Here is a 17909-nt window from a genome sequence, read left to right as displayed (position 1 = left end):
GTCAGGTTAAACTCTGCAACTGAAAACTGATTAAAGAGTCTTGGAGAAATTCTTCCCACCACTTGAATTTTTTCATGTATTATCACTGTAACCACACACGTCAGTGCATTTTACTGGGCTTTTATTTGATGGACCAACACCAGTTATTACATAATGGTGAATACAAATACGGTAGTGGCAGCATTATTCTGTGTGGATTGTTTTCTGCAGCAGGAATAGGGAAGCTGATAAGAGCTGATAATCTCCAACATGAAAACAACCCTAAAATTGAAGCCAGAGCTACAATGAAATAATTTAAGTCAAAGTATGTTGAAGTTAAAATGGCCTAGTCAACGTCAAGACCTACATTTTGAATATATGGCAAGACCTGACAAATTCGCTGTTTGCAAACGCTCTCTGTCCAGTCTGAGTGAACCTCTGCTAGTTTGGAAAGAACAAGTCAAAATGTCTGTTTGTAGAAAAGAAAAGCTGGTAGAGACATATCCCAGAACACTTGCAGCTTTAATTCCTGTAAAAAATGGTTCTGCAATATGTTGACTCAATCTTCATCATACGTAAGCCACACTTCTCAGATTTTTATTTTGAAAAGCGTTTTAAACCCATATTTGATTTTGCCTTCACCATACTCTGTGTTGGTCTATCACATAAAAGTAAAAAAAAAACACACCTTGGAGTTCAATGGGTATGAATGTGTTTGCAAGGCACTGCATCTGAGCTAAACCACTACAAAAAATAAGCTCCAAATGTTTTAAAATATATAAAAAACATTACACTTAATGGTGTTTCATTTAAAATGCAAAAAGTCTAGGATTATGGAACATTTTATAAATACTTATTTCTTTATTTCAGTATACAAAATAACAGTATATACACCCACACAAAAGTGGTATACAAAATCCATGTTAAACTCATATGCTCTGAAAAATAGAATATATTTTGATTTGCCTGCATATCAGACAAAACAGAGATAATGCTCCATTTCACAAAGTTTTTTTATTTCTTCTGTCATCCCACAGGGAATCGGGCATGTCATGGTCCAAGCGGGGCATGTGATGAGTCCCAGGCATCAACCACAAAATGTTCTGTGATCAAACAGCAAATGAGGTTTTTCCCTTTGTGTTCCCCTTTCTTCTATGGTCCACTCTTTCAGAAGAAAAAAACCTTTTGATAGTACCTTAAAAAAAAAAAAAAAAAAAAAGAGGATCCGCAAGCACCCGTTTAATATCCAGGGAAGGATGCCAAACATAAGTCAGCATAAAATCCAATATTATTTCTTTTTATTAGAGATATGTTTAAACTGGCTTTCTGTATCTCTGCTGGCGGCAGGGGTTATCATTTTTACCATGACAGATGATAATACCCAGAAGGACGGTGATCATCACATGAACTGGTTTGCCCTGTTGCCACACTTTTCCCATGGATGTTTGTGCAGGAAGAAACTTCGAAGCCCAGTTGGAAGTTTGGAGATGCACTATGATACGGATATTGCACAAGAATATACCAATTCTTGTTGAGATATGTGTGCTAAAGCTGAAGACAGAAGTAAACCTTCTTGGTACTGTAGTGCTTTGGTTAATTTGTAGCCTTTGAGGGGCTTGGTACAAAGCCGAGGGGCCACTGGTGGAGCCGGAATCACTTGCAGACATATTTCTCTACGATCCGCTCGCACTTTTTGCAGGTTACGTAGCAGCACCAGTGGTACTTGCAGTGGCAGCGCTCAACCAGCTTCTCTGTGTAGGGGTTGTAGCCACGGCCGCAACACATCAGGTCACAGCTGTCGCTGCCGACGGATGTTTTATTGCATTGCCTGCAAAAAGAAGAAGACTTCACTTCAGCATCTGTTTTGGAATAAAAACTTTTTCATAGCTAAAATGGCAAAAATAAAAATAAGTCAAGGTACAACAAGCATCTGTTTAAGCAAACTGAAGAAGTACTTCAAATACATCTGGTTTTAGAGAAAAATAACGGCACAACAACAGGTTTAAAAGTTGTTAATCACATTATTGAGTCTAAAACTTTGCAGACCATAACATACTAATCAAGAAACTCTGTGATATACAAGCTGCAGAAACGCTGTCACATGGTTTCAGAACTATGGTTCCAACTGAACACACTAAGTTTAGGCAGATGTTTTGATTTCAAGGCTGAACTGTATTCCTCATGGGTCATTCCTTGGATCCCTGCTTTACATGATCAATTAATCACAAACGTTCCAATGCTAATGTTTATCTCTATGGCGATGATACATGTGCTGCCAGAACATTTTATGTGCTTTCAAAGTGCTTTCGATTCATTCTCTGACTTTAAATAGTTTTTTGAATGTAGACAAATTCGAACTCGTGAGTTTTAAAATTTTAGATCAAAGTTAATATCTGACAGTACAATTATCTTGGCATGCTTATAACCGATGGTCTCACATTTAAACTAAACATTTAGCAGTTAGTGTAAAACTTCAGTTGAGACTGGCCTTTTATATTGGAAAGCAGTCCTGTTTCTCCTCTAAAGCCAATCAAGTATTTGTTGTAGCAACTTATACGAGGATTTACGTGTTGTAAACATGCAGGCTTCCTTTCAGTGTCTGCATACACTTTATGAAAAATCTGAAAACTGTTAATACAAATTTTTATATAACAGGGTGAACTGGTTTTTCTTGTCCACAAGAAGACTAAATTAGTAGTATACCCTGATTTATAAAATATTTTTTGCAATTATACGTACATACCAGCTAAACTATATCAATCAGGAGACTGTGGGATATTGCTTTCTTTGTTCCCAGAACCTATACCTTCCATGGTCCCAAGGGTCCAGACAGAACCGGGAAAATAGGTCTTTTCTACATACTGCTTCTTTGTCTGGAATCAATTACAGAATGTCTTAGTTTTACAGGAGGTAGTCTCTGAGCACTCCTAAAGTTTTGTTTTAAAAGATTTGGAAATAAGTACATCTTGTTGTAGATACTTCTACAAGTCTGTACTTTTACTGTGTGCATTTATGTTCAACGTGCTGTCTTGGACAACGCCCTCTTGTAAAAGAGATTTTTTCTGAGTACTTCCTAGTTAAATAAAGGTGAAAACATTTGTTTTCAACACAATTTATTTACACCTTCATTCTAAAACCTTCAGCAACCTCTCGCAGTCCCTCCAGAGTCTTCAATAATCTTCTGAAAGGTTGTGACCGACTGTCGGGCTTTAACCTTTTGTGCACTCTTTATTCCAAACATTTTTTCTTCCATTTCGTTGTCTTTGAGCAATGGCCGCTTTGGCGCCTCTCATTCCAGAGGCCCGGGGCATCCTGAATGTGCAAAGAATAGTCCTGTCATAAATCAAACTGAATACACCAGGCAGGCCTCCCTTTCTTAGCCTCGCCCCTCCGAATGTTACTGTTTGGTTTTATGATGGCGGGGTGTTAATGACCAGTGGGGTGAAAGACCCTTTGCAACTAATGACCGCTGCAGGAGGGAGGGAGAACGAGGAGGTGGGATTGAGATATTACATCCGTGGGAGCTAGCGGACCCCCACACGGTCATGTTAGTAAGGAGGAAGAGAAGAAAACAGCCCATCTGATTGTTCACATCTGCAGGAATGGGCACAAGAACCACAATTTAATTTCAGATTAAAATACAAGGTATTCCTAGGACATGCCAACTAACGCCGCCAGTGATTAAATTTAATCTATTTGGAAATGCTGATAGAATCTCAGTTGGATTGCTTCTAAGCTGACAATAGTTTTATAGATGAGAGCAAAGGACAATCTAAGTCCTCTATTATGTTAAAAAATAAATAAACAGATGGCAAACATGAACTCAGCAAGTTGATGGCTGTAGAGAGGCAAACATTTCCTCTGATGTTTTTCTTGATGTGGGAGAGCACAGACTGTTTCATTCTGGACAATTATAGCTTTAATGTTAATAGATGGCATGCAGTGTTGTTTGTTTGTTCATGTATGGTTGGAAAACAATTGTATTGGCAGGTGTTTTAGCCCTCCATCTCATTATAGCTGAAAAACAGTAAAAAAAAATCGTTAAAAAATTATTTTAAAACAAACATTGTTACTCAAAGAGTTTTAAAAAAAATAAGCCTTTTTTTAAAAAAAAGTGTCTCACTGCAAATATGAAAAGATGGCCTCAACTACAGCATCACTAGTACAGCATTTTGTATTTCTCCTGTTTTTTTATGTTTGTTTTCTTGTCACACTAATATAAATGTTTTCAGTTTTTCAAGAAGAAAAATAACTGACATACACTGAGTGTAAAAGAAATGCTGTTTTCAAATTATGAAAGTTTATTTATTATATGTATTTATTATTTATTAAAGTGGAAAAAAATATCCATATCAATGTGGCCCTGCTGGGAATAACCACGTTTTTTTTGGAGCGCTAGTTCAAGTTGACTAGCCATAACAGGCCTGTAGAGTCAAGAATTCACTTAAAAATAACCTAAAAGTAGGCTAAAAGATCTAAAAACAATCAAAACACCATGACAAATCTAAGGAAATTCAAGAAAAAGGGCGAAAACAAGTCACTAACATCTACCAGCCGAGAGAGGGTTACAAAGCCATTTTTAAGGGTTCAGAATCACAGTGAAATCCATTATAAAAAACAAAACAACAAAACACAACTTTAAACAGAAGTGAACCTTACAAAGAGCGCCTGGCTTACCAAACTTGCTTCAAGAGAACATTGTTGACTCCTCCAGGAAGTCAGAAAAGATCCCAGAACAACATCAAAGCCCTGCAGATCTCTCTTAAATATTTTAGCACGAAAACTAAATTAAACTGAGTTTTATGAGGCTATTTTCTGTTCTGATCTTCTATCACTGTGTACGTCTGTTGAAAAGACACAATCTTTTCATTTTGGGCAGTATCATTTGTGTCCAGTGTGAGCATCTGCTGCTGAGGCCCACTGGTTTCACATTACATTAGCATGAAAAATGCAAGTTCATAAAACTTAGAATATATGGCCAACAATTACTGCACTACGAACAGTTCTTTGAAATATGAATATTGCACACACTGATTAATGTATTTACCATATATTGGGCAGCCTTACTATACAATATAAATATAGGAAACAAAAACTGCATGTAAAATGGATTAAAAGAAATTGCAATCATAGTTCAACTTCAGTTTTTCAATAGAAATAGTTACATCCCATTACAACTTCTTGCTTTTTTGTTGTTGTTTAGTATCATAAAAATTTTAGCTCAAGACAATGAGAACGTCATACAGGCTCATACCCAGCAGTCAAAAAGCTGAATATCAGCCAATAACGCTGTGACTTCCATGGAATAACACTAATGGCTACAAAGCACGAAGTTATAAACTGTGTTTCTGTTGTTATCACCAGGCAGAGCATGCAGTGAGCACTGAAAGTGTCCTTGACATTAAGCCCATCCTCTGCGTATCTCTGATAAGTGGCACAAGACTGAAGAACACATGATTTAACAGTCATGTGATCAATGACATTTATACCAAAACTCAAAATCAGTTTCTGTTCGGATGGCTGGACACAGCATTGATCCTATCCTGGTTCATACAAAACGTGGATGCATCAACATCCCGTTGTTTGTGATTCACTGCAACCCAGATGTTTACATTTTGTGATTTCAATGAACACTGCAGCTTTTTATGGGTTCTCTCCTGACTGCTAGCTTCTCTAAAATAGAACCCTGGTGAGAACAATATAGGTTCGCCTTTATCTTGGACCACCACTGACTATATCCCTGTTTCTGTGACCCACTCAGCAATATCAGCTTGAGGGCCCTCAGCGCTAAGAATAACTACATTAGTAATTGTTTTAGATAACAACACAAGCACTCCATTCAGCGTGGCCTTTTCAGCGGCACATGCTCAGACGGAGCCAGAGACGGCCCACTCTCAGGGGCCACCGCTGTTTATCAGCCCAGCCTGGAAAGTAAATGGTGCCAAAAGGCACGGCGGCACTTCGCTGCAGCTAACTTCCTGGATGAGCAGACATTCAGGACTGGTCATTTCCTCCTTGTCTGGTGCTGATATGAGTCACGCTTCCAAATCTAATCCAGAACAAAATAGGGACATCAGAGCTAGGATGTATAGGATTTACCTTTTCACCTCAAGCATGTTAAAAAAGTATTATTTTTGGGAAGAAGATCCACCATGTTTCAAGCTAAGGGACACGTTAAACTACATCACTAGTCTTGGAACCTTGTCAATTCACCAAGCTGTTCAGAGTAGTTTTTGGGTGAGCCTCAAACAAACGTTTGAGTCATGAGGGACAGATTCATTCTTTAGTCTGATAGGTGGTGATACAGCTTTCTTTTGAAACCACTAGGCATGGCCTGCTTACCCGTATCAAGGTATGCCACTGTTTTAAAAAGTTCAAAATTCAAGAGCGCACTTCTACCATGAGAACCATGATTTTTCCCCCCAGAGCTTTGATTTTCCCAGAGCGTTTTAAGGTTTACGTTTCCACTGTGGAGTCCAAAGCAAAGCCATTACATCAGCAGACACTGAGGGGCGACTCTCCCCACTGCAGTGGTGTCGACCCGGGTCGCCCCCAGACAGCAGCTGAGTGGCAGCGAGTCCCTAATCATGGAATTAACCGTCGTGGTTTTAATTAATAAAAGTATAAACCAATGATATTGTCATGTAGACTCCCTGTTTGATTTCGCCAACACGGACCTCCATGTTCTATTGTTTATGAGGCGAGAGAAAAGGGGAGACCGCTGTGGCCAAGATTAATTCCTGAGTTTTTAGCCATAAATATGCGATTGTTTTACAGCATTTACACTGAGTAAATGTTTTAGAATCCCTTCAGAGTCAGAGGAAATTTGTAAGATTTACAAATATTTAATAAATAAAGCAGAGACAGAGCAGCAATGCCTGCTTTCTTAAAAATCTGTTTTTGATCCAGGAGCCTCGTGGTTGTTTACGTGTCTCAAAAAACTAATAGTTTAGAACTCTAAAATATTACTTTGAATCAAGAATTTATTCATTCTTTCTCCCCATACGGCTTTAATCAGGTGCTCGTGATTTAAAATCAGACAGAAAATATGTGTTTTACGGACAACTTCAAAGTGATATAACAACGTTAGAATTTTGGCAACATGAAATCAATTAGAAAGGCTTAGGACTCTCCGTCCACTAAACTCCAACGGGTCTGGTTAAATAAGACGTTACTACCTCCCACCCAGCCCAGCAAATGTGTTTTTACCCTGGTAAATGTGGTGTAAAAACAACCCTGGTTCCTGGAAAAGGAAAGTAATTTTATTGAGATGATGGAGAAAAGTGCTGGAGTGACCAGAGATTTTCTCTGCCTATATGGAGCTGTGAGTAGAGGCAACCCCCCACTTCCACCTGTTCCTGAGCACTACATGTCTGCTGGCTGGAAAAAAGACAACAGCACTTTTCCTTTTTGCTTACAAGTATGAAAGATTCAGGTGCTTGGAAATATTTCCTATCAGGAAAAGCTGCCTGCCATCTGCTAAGCAGCCGAATGCAGGCTTGACCACCGAGATCTTCTGGTTCTGGTCTACTCTGCATACCCAGAACCAGGAACAAACATGGAGAAGCAGCATTCAGAATCTATGTCCCACAAATCTGGAACAAACTTCCAGAAAACTGCAAAACAGCCGAAATACTGAGTTCCTTTAAACCAAGCCTGAAAACCCACCCGTTTAGAGTTGCTTTCGGCCCATAATAACAGGAACATTTACAAACATATTTGATGTGAATTGATGTTTTCATGTGATTAAATTGAATGTTTGTTACTGGTCACACAACCGGTGACCATTTTGATGTGTCTATGATATTTTTATGTTTTCATACAACACGAATTAACTATACTATACAAATAAAGCAGATAACCCTGTGCTGTTGTATAAAGAACAGAACAACATAAAACTAGAATATTCAATAATAAGCAAGTTTATTTGGGAAGGAAAGCTAAACTTAGCAAATGATTTGCTGATATTTTTGGGATGGTATCAAAATCTAAATGTGTATACATACAAGTCATAGGTAATATATTGCAATAGCAAAACTCAGTATCTAATATGTTTGTAGCAAAATGTATAATTGTATATACTCTGTTCAAAACTAACAGCATTTTGACCATGTTTTACAATTTATTTTATATGTTTGGGTAAATGGGATGATATTGTATTTGGTGGTATTTTTAGCTCAAGTTATCCAGATGTGAAAGCAACCTGTGCCTAACTGAAAAGCACCGTTGCATAGGTACATATACAGTCTGTGGAGCTGCACACGTCAATTTAGAAGTGAAAGACATGGAAATCAAGCTCAACTTGCCACAGAGTTTAAAAGCTGCCCTTACCTGTCCTGTGTGCCAACCGAACCCTGCTTTTCATTCTTGGTGCAGAAGTCAGGGGAGCTGTGCAAATAGATCATTTCATTCTCCCTCAGCGGCCTGATATCAATGTCTTTGGGTACAAGATGCTTGCGTGTGCCCGTAGCCCGGTAAACCACCTTGGTAGCAGAGAGGTACTTGGACTTCAGGTCCATGGCAATCTCCCTGAGGTCTTGGAGGCCTTTCCAGCAGGTCCTTATGGAGCAGGATCCAGAAACACCATGGCATTTACACTTCATCACCAATGCCTCTTTCAGTACCTAAACATCAATACATTTAGATGAACTCAGCACATATAGTGAGAACATTTTAGCAGAACTGCTCCTCTAACAGCTGTGTACCTGTCTCCCGACTTCACTGTTGTGTAGCTGCATCAGTTTGTTCGCACTGGAACCAGAGCGCTTCACCTTCATGGGAGCGTCGGAAAACTTGGCGCCCATGAATAAGCCGTAGTTAAGGTTGTCGGCACAGCCGCCCCAGCGGTAGCCGGGCTCTGGGATTTCTGCAGGGATGGGGCCACATGAACACAACCGGAGGTCCCCAGAGGTGCAAGCTTGGGCAATGGTGTGGCTGATGGTTGCTGCGGAGAGCGCGTACACGAACGCGGCCTCCCTTGTTCCTGAGACAGAGATCAGAGTATTAGGAACAACCTGTACAGGGGTGTAGATACAGTGCCCTACTAAAGTCAGCATACTCCTGAACCTTTTCACATCTTGTTACTTTACAACCACAAACTTCATTGTATTATATCGTAAATTTACATATGGGATAGATCCAAACATAATAAGAAGCAATGTTGTTTTTCTGATATCCCTAAATAAAATCCACAGCAACCAGCTGCCTTTGGAAAACTCCTAACTGATTAATAAAGTCAAACTGTGTTTAATTGAACCTTAATGCAGCTGTTCTGTTTATGGTTTCTCCTTGACCAAGGAGCACAGCAGGCAGGTTTAAAAAAGAAGTTTAAAGAAGGGTTAGGTTATAGAACCATAATCATGGAAATGTCTGTGGTTAAAATTTAACTTTTATGCCTAAATGAAAGATTCTCTGTGTGGCAGATAATGAACACTGCACACAACTCTGAATAAACCATCCCCACTGTAATAGCAGCATCATATGGCGATGCTTTGCTAAAGCAGAGAGAAGGAAGCTGATCAGAGTTGATAGGACGGTGGATGGAGCCAAACCCAGGACAATCCTGGAAGAAAACCTGTTTAGACGCTGCAAAAGACTTCAGACAGGACTGGAGGTTCAATCTTCAGTAGGGCAACGGGTCTAAACACACAGTAAGCAATGGAATGGTTCCCTTCAAAGAATGGTCATGTAGGACAGTAACCCCATTAATGTCCTGACCTAAATCTAAGTGAAAGGGTAAAAAAAGTCTAGATGTACAAAGTTGTTATAGACATGCCCTAAAAGACTTGTAGCTGTATTTGGAATAAATAATGGTTCTACTACGTGTTGACTCTGGGCACGGGGACAGGGTGGAAATTCAGATGCACTCCACACTTTTCTGATTTTTATTTGTAAAATATTGTTCAGGCCAGGATACTTCTGCAAGGCACTAGATAACAGTCATGAAATTGCAATTGCAGCTTTATTTCCATTCAGTGGACACCATAAATTAAAGATACGTGTTGCTTTATAATTAACAAGAAAAAGAATAAAAAGCAGTTTGTTATCCAACCTCTCTGCTGTTCAATCTGTTCTTCCTTTTCTTCCCTGCTTTCTTTAGTCATGTTAAAAAAAAGACCCTGCATACATAAAACGTGTCCTTTAACCATCAGCCCCCCATGCTTTAATGCAGAGTGAGCGCTGATGTGATTGGTAGTGATGTGCATACAAAGCGAGCGAAGACGTCGAAGCATGGGAGCAATCGGAGGTACGGGTAGAAATCAAGTATATGCCCGTGGGCCGGTTAGATCAAAGCCAGGCCCGGACAGCGATGAGCCATTTCCTGTCCGGTGCAGACTGCTCATTTAGCCCAAGGCAGCCATGTTCTGTTAGATGAGGGCTGCACCCCTTTCCTATTCCCAACACGCCATCCCTAAAAACTACCGCAGACTGTTTCAAGGTTCTGTTGGCAATGGAAACAGCTGGATCAAACTGCAGTCCAAGCAGGCCTGCAGCCTGAGAAAACCGTGGATTTCAGACGTGCCAAACCAAATTACTACACCAAATAACAGCCGCAGTTCAATTCCTTTCTAGGGGCTCTTCGCGTTGAAGCAAAAGGGAATTATTTTTGCTGGCAGCAGAATTATGAGGAGATCATGGAAAGTGTGCCTTTAATTCAGAATTGTGTAGCTTTAAATCTTTGTTTTGATTTGAAACACAACCTTTCCCACTTTATGTCAACTCTACCTCTCTCCAGGTCCGGCCGATACTTTGTGGCGTCGAAGGGGATTTCGATGGAGGAGCAGTTCCAGCGCATGTCGGCAAATGTCTTCTGGCACGTTTTCTTGACTTCGCGGGCAGCTTGGAAGATGGTCTGCATGAGCTCCAGGTTGCTGCGGCACAGCTGAGCCTGGAAGGACACCAGGCTTGGGAGCAGCTTGCAGTGCTGCGTCTGGTTGACGGGTATGGAGGCAGGAGTGTGTGACAGCGTTCTGCAAGCAGGGACACAAAAAGCCCTCGGTTAGCGTTCTTGTTTGCTATACAGAACACACCTATGATGTAGTGATTGCTTCATTTGTGAAAGTGTCACTCTTATGAGAATAAATAAATTGCGAGATCTATTCTTTGCATTGAGCCATCCGCTGGATTTCTGTCTCTGAATGCAATTTAACTCAGCTTTGGCATGCAACACAGCCATGAGCGGTTTTTATCACGCCCAGCTAAATGATGTCAGAAGCATATTTAGAAAACACAAAAGACTCCGTCTCGGCGCAGGTCTTTTTTTGTTAAGGCGTCGAAGATGTGCCAAAAAATCTGAATGCGAATGTGCTCCGATGCTACATTACAGGAAGCGCCGTCCTCTGTGGCTTCCACTTGACTTGAATCAGCAGTTTACAGAAAATAAGAACGTACTAATTTAATTTAGAACGTTCTCAGCCATTGAGCTAATTGTCATAAAGAGGAAAGTCAGAGGAACAGGTCAGGTTTGTCTCATAGCCCTGCACTCTGTTAAGAGTTTGTTTGAGCCGTGCAGCAGTGCCTCCACCTCGGCCTGTTCTGCATTAGCCGCCACTATGTGCCCGGTGATGAGGTCTGACCGAGCCGGGCTCCAACTAAGCCGGGACTCGCAGGTGTTTACAGCTGCATCTGTTTTATATTGTACCGCTGAGCCGATCATGACTGCACGGCTTTCTCAGTTCGATTTAGCACAAGCCGTGCAGGCCTCTCATTGGCACATCTGCTGAGGTGTTCTTCAGACAGGCAGCCACAGCACTCTTTGATGCAGCGAATGCACAAAGGTGAGGATTCCTCTGTGGACACACATAAACACGCAGCGATGCACGAATCAGTCAGCCAGCGATTGAAACTTCCTCGGTCGGCTCTAACCAGTGATCAGCAGGTCGCATAGATTGAGATTTCTTTCCTTCCTTGTTTTTAAACGCATCAGAATGGAAAACTCACCCTTTTTACTAACTATAAAATAGAGCTGAACAATTAATCACATTTGCAATACAATCGCAATTTAGAAAAAGACAATTTTCAAATCGCAGAGGTCTGCAATTTTTGACTACGTAACAATTAGTGAATAAGACGTCGGTTAGCCGTCGGTAATATGTTTAAGGTGGGTTTGCCTCAACATGGAAGACCAGAGAGGTGCAGCAGTGAGATAATCTAATTTTATTATTTGTTTGAGAGTTTATATAATCAATACTTTTTTTACCAGAAACTTTCAGGAATTTCACCATAGCATTAAGTACCTGTTTGACACATAGAATTACATTTAAAACAGTTCAATTTCTTGTTTTAAATAGTCCTGGTTTAAAAACATCTTTATCTACAGGGCATTTTCGTTGCTTCTGGTTAATGTAGAGAAGAGTCAAAATTAAAATCGCAATCACAATTATGGTTGACACAGCGAAATTTAGATTTTTGGCAAAATTAGACAGCCCTACTATAAAAGCATCAACCAGGTTAATAAACATCTGATAATTGCCAGGGACATAACATTTGATGCACAAATAGGGATTATCTTTGATTCCTACTTTTTCTGTCGGATTCAAATCTACCTCTATGAACGGACCCGCAGAACTTTTTTTTATTTTCCTGGTTTTGTTATTTTCATCTGTTGACAAATTGTAACCAATTTTTAAAACCCTAGAACGTTGTTCTGTAGTATTGTTCCTACGGTTTAAAGACCTTTTAACTGAGACGTAAGAGAGCGTGTGGAAATTATAAGAGATTTCCCCAACTGCATGGAGCAGAGTAGCACCGCGCTCCCCTCCTCTACCTATTGCTGCACACTTTTCCCCTCGCTTACAACACAGACAGACTCAAGATGTTCGGAACAAATTCTAGTTTCGAACAACACCAACCACCGTTGATATTAGGATGGTGTTGTTCTGAAACCACAGCTGCCAAACGGAGACAGCAGAAAGCTTGAGTAAAAAAAAACAGCTATCACCAGCCGGCCAGAACTGTTACATTAAATAACACAATGGATAAAAGGGGCCTCTTATCTGAGCGATAAGCAGTTCAAAACTACTGTAAAGTTTGTCTACACATTGCACTCAAAATACCACTAAAGGCGTATTGTAGCTAATGGTGAATACATATTTTAGCAGCAGTATGGATAATTGTAAGCCATTTTTAAAATAAAAGCGATTACGGATGCTTATTTTAAAGTTTTGTGTAAGCATCGTGATGCTGTGGTGTTTTCACTCAAGATCATTGTGCCGGCCAAGGCCGCAAAGGTGGTTTTGTGAGCAACATCATCGCATAAAAAAGAAATACATTGAAATGAGCAGATCAGACGAAACATAAATGAATAAATAAATCCCAAACTGAAATCCTATCGGCCAGTAAAATCCTGATGCGTGCATCTCTGAAAACACACTGCAGAGAAGGGATTTAGAAGAAAACAGTAAACCTTCAATTCAAAGATAAACTAAATCCAAAATGGCAACTTGGGGATTTTTATGGACTTTCCAAACCTCTCATGAAAATTTTTGTTTGCTTTTACCCTACAGTGAGTAAAAAGCGATCAGCATCGCCGTTGCATCTTCGTGCTACGGCAAACTATTTTTATGCCTTGAGGCCCGACTAGACTACACACAGAAAGCAGTGACAGCACCAGCAACGTCTGAGCCACCGCGGCGCCACCTCATGTCATTCTTCAGCTCTTCTTCTCCAGCCAGAATCCATTTCATTACGCCACCTTCGACCCGAAACATGCAACAATGCCTTGTTTTACTTTGGGCTACATTGAAAGTAATGAAACAATGAATTCTCCCTGCGTCGTTTGAAGAACCAGCGGCTCATTTGCTCTCCCCGTCATCGGATACACACACACAGATACAAAGTGGAACGCTGGTGTCTGTCTCCACTTTGTTCAAACATCCAGCAAACTAAGTTCTGTATCTTCAAATAAAACACTGTTTACATGCTGAGTATGGGTTAAAAAAAAAAAGAGTTAGCGTCTCTAGCTTCACAGAGCACGGTGGGGGGATTGTGGAGGATACTTACAGCCATTTGATGCCCGAGCAGACCTGAGACAGCAGCAGAGCAGTAAGCACAACAAGAGGCAGGATGTGAGAGCTGCTCCTCATGATGGCCGCTGATTCCAGTTCACACAGGACACAAACACCAAGGGATCGCGCTCAGAGGTCAGCGCTCATGGCACGGGCCCCCGACTGGAAATCCTGGAACAAATCAGAGGAACATCAGCGCTGTGCGACAAACACTATAAACCTCAGCATCAGCTGTTAAACACCATATTCACATGAGAAAATCCAAGATTACGATAAAGTTAACTAAGTCCACGGAAGACATTTTTTAAAGTGCAGTTAGATACTGCACTTTAAAAATGTTTTAAAAATGTAGCCGATTTTCAATTTAATTTTGCTGCAACGTCTTATTTTTTTTTAATTTTAGGCTTTGTTTTAATCCATGATATCTGTCCCTTAAAAGTTAAAAGACTGAAAATAGGAAACAAGGAAACGGGAAGAAGAAAAAATAAAAAATAGGGGAAAACTCTGAAGGCAGTCCACAAACAGTGCTGGCCAAGTATTCAATCATACTTTAGGGAAAATCCTTCTGTAGGAGCTCGTTCCAGCCAATAAACATGGGGGAAACAAAAGCAACAGCAGTGAAACTAAGAACAAAGGAATAGTTTGCATTCTCACAAAAAAAATCCTTATTCTGCAACTGCAGACCTGCTCAGGCTCAGACGCCACAAGCAAAATCCCCAACTGACTTTACTGGTAACTCTGTAATCACTCCATCAATCAATAGTTTAATGAAGTTTCTGCTAATTCAAAACCAGAGGATCAGTAGTATGGAATTGTTCCGTATCACGCCTTGTATATTCAGTTTATTTCTGTCCCTTTAATTCAATTTGTTGTCACAAGGAAAAATGTGAGGACCTCTAGATCAAGGTCACATCAGAAATCAGCTATTAGCGGGCAGAGGCACAGGGCAGATCATCTGACGCCTGATCTGATTAATGTCAATAATAAATAAATAAAAAATAAAAAACAGCTGCTGGGAAGCACAAACCTTTGAGGGGAGCGCGCGGGACGTGAACTTCGAGCGCGAGGTCTGCAGCTCGGCGCTGATTGGTCTGAGGCGCCTTCGGAGCTGTTTTAAACCTAATGGCTAATATTAAATATTAATGGTTGAAAGGAGCAGCAGACTGAAACGCCTGGATCTGCAGGCTGACACCGAGAGATAAAAACTGTTGCTACAACCAGCCGCCTATCACTGAGTATGCGTGGGGAAAAAATACGAGAAATGGCCAAAAGAAAAGAAAAAACGTAGGGCTGTAAATGAGCGTTATATGTGACCAGGACTGACCCAGCGGATTACAACAGTTTGAAAGTGAGGTCTCTCTCTCTCTCTCTCTCACACACACACACACACACACACACACACACACACACACACACACACACACACACACACACACACACACACACACACACACACACAGTCTATATTCGGTTTAAACTTAGAAAACACAGCTAGCCAATGGCCTTAATAGTTGAGACTGGAGACGGTTGCAACACTTTTTCTCTTCTCCGATACGATTGGGCCTAGACCAACCATTTATTTTTAAGTTGCATATGTCTGCCAACTGCCCATATCATTTAAATATTACATGGGACAGTTTTTCCACAATTTTAATTAAACAAAAAAAAGTAAAATGTTGCAACCGACCCCATCCCTGGGACTAATATTAGTCAGGTCGGAAGGAAACATTGTAATTGTAGGCCTACTCGTTAAAAGCGTTTAAATGCAAATGAAACAAAATCGACTTGAATGAAAAGTGCTTTCTGGGACAGAGTGGTCCGCGCAGACTGACATTAACATTTCTACCGGCATTCTTCATCTGACCTCCAGCTGAGTTTCTCCTCACCTGACAGAAAACGACCAATTAAAGGTTCCGATCGCGTTTGTTGGCTGCAGCTCCGCTGATGCCGTCCAGCGCAACCTTTGAACAGCGCAACTTTCCCTCCAGCCAAATCTCCGCAGCTCACCTTTTACCGCGCCGCTCCACAAGTCCACACAAGCAGCAGCCAGGAGGAGAAGAAAGGAGGAGGGAGAAAAACACCCAGTTAAATCCCAGCGGCTCGCTCTATCCTTCAGGTCAGCTGTCCCGGTTCCTATCAGCCGGAAGCTTTGGTAGAACCCAAGACGGGGCGGCGGTTGTGCTCCGGACAGGTACGCATGGTGTGAGTGCGCGTTTGTCGGCCAGCAGCCTGAGCGTGTGTGAGAGGCTGGGGTGGAAGTAGGCTGGGTGGGGGCAGACTGAGCTCTAAAGTACCCCTGCCCCGCTTTGATCTCACTGCTGATGTCAGAAGCGCATTAGCATATGAAGGCAGCGGTGCACCGGTGTTGGACCCGGAGCGAAGCCTCCAGCCTTCCTTATTCCCACAAGGAGCCGGGAGGACAGACTTCCAGCCAGCCTCCGTGATAGATAGATGGTGCAGGCACTTTTCTCCTCTCGCAGACATCTTTATGGTTTCTCTGCTTTTAGCAACAAACTCCTGTAAGAGTTCACCACAAATTCCTGAAAGGATATTTAGTGGCGCCTTATCAAGCTTCGCATTGCGTCACCCCTAAGAGATTATCTTGCTTTGAACGACGTAAATCTTCCTTATAAATCCTGTTTTAGATCAGAATCTTATTTCTTACTCAAATAAAATCTCACACGGGGGTTATTCATAAATTTTGCGGAAAAAAAGTAAATAAAAATTTCCAGGTTGTTATTAAAAATAAGAATTTGCTCTTAATTTGCATAGTTAAATAAAGGTGAAATAAATAAACATAAAAATGTGTAAAGGATTTCTTAGTGAACAATTTGCTGGTATGGAACCATTATAGTAAAGAAAGGGGATTCTTTTTCTGTTACACAGGATCAAAGGTCAAGGAGGCAATGTTGATCCAAAAGTGCCATTATTGTTCCAAGACACTGAACTCAGATGAATTCTTCCCAAACTGTTCAGTTCATGTCCTGCAGAATGGCAGCGGATGAGACTTAGCTACGAGAATTGGTTGAACGTTTCGGAAGATGAAGAAGGGATACGGTGAGAGCACAAGCAGCACCAACAGCCAACATATTGCGCTTATCAACCCCGGCCGGCACAGTTTTTCATCTCTTCTAACATTTTTAGCCTAATTATCACAAATATCTTTTTTATTACATTAATTTTTATTTTCCATCTTTGAAGGAGATTTTCAAACCCCACATTTCTTGACGTGTTTGCTAACAGGTTAATTTCTGATTTCCTACCCATTAGGCATGAGCTTGCAATACATTCATGATACGGCTACCTGAGATTGTTTGTATAAAATAATAGAAGCTAACTTTTTTACATTTATAATTATGGTTTCTATAAAGCTGTACTTTTCTGTGTGTTTTATTTTTGATACACAGGGGGAAATAAATATCTGTCTTTTATGACTGAAAGCATTTCCAAAGAGTCTTGCAGACGAGATAAAAATGTTTTCTTCTTTCAGCCAGCTGACCAGCAGTGCACAGCAGCAGGTGGGGAAGGGGGGAGTGCTGTATTACTTAATGCTCTCTCTTACTCTCTCCAGCACCTCATTTAAAGAGTTAAATGGTAGGAGCAGTACTAAGTAAAATTTTAAATGTTTTCAACCTCACCTTGATAGAGGCAAATGGACCATTCCTAATAGGTTATTCCAAGACATTAATTATAATTAATAATTATCAGTAACGTCTTTTTTATCTAACATTTATAAGCCAGTTTTACACTCAGGCTTTGTGTGATTTTATTATTTTTATTTTTCTGTGCTCATACAAACAAATTAAATCAGGGACTGAACTCTTGTAAATCTAGCATGTTCACTTTCTGATTCTGTCCAAGCTAAACACGCACAGGTCATACGTAAAGATGGATAAAGACGGACAAACACCAACTGAAATTCGC

The 17909-nt window shown here is 40.6% G+C and overlaps 1 protein-coding gene across 2 annotated transcripts; it reads right to left on the bottom strand.

Annotated features, from left to right (window-relative positions):
• Window positions 1–562: 562 nt before the first annotated feature.
• On the bottom strand, window positions 563–16256 carry wnt11 (wingless-type MMTV integration site family, member 11). Of its 2 annotated transcripts, none has more exons than XM_012865265.3 (6): window positions 15872–16256; window positions 13981–14156; window positions 10705–10949; window positions 8685–8962; window positions 8311–8603; window positions 563–1807 (listed from the first exon to the last, which is right to left on the bottom strand). In XM_012865265.3, exons 2-6 carry the CDS (start codon window positions 14061–14063, stop codon window positions 1633–1635), a joined length of 1074 nt encoding a protein of 357 aa, XP_012720719.1. In that variant the 5' UTR covers window positions 14064–14156; window positions 15872–16256; the 3' UTR covers window positions 563–1632. The 2 variants fall into 2 exon arrangements, with proteins under 2 accessions (XP_012720719.1, XP_021173570.1); XM_021317895.2 differs by having other exon boundaries at window positions 15993–16256.
• Window positions 16257–17909: the final 1653 nt, after the last annotated feature.

Source organism: Fundulus heteroclitus, unplaced genomic scaffold, assembly GCF_011125445.2.
Source record: "Fundulus heteroclitus isolate FHET01 unplaced genomic scaffold, MU-UCD_Fhet_4.1 scaffold_157, whole genome shotgun sequence".
Lineage (NCBI taxonomy): Eukaryota > Metazoa > Chordata > Actinopteri > Cyprinodontiformes > Fundulidae > Fundulus > Fundulus heteroclitus.
This window is presented reverse-complemented; position numbering and strand designations above follow the sequence as displayed.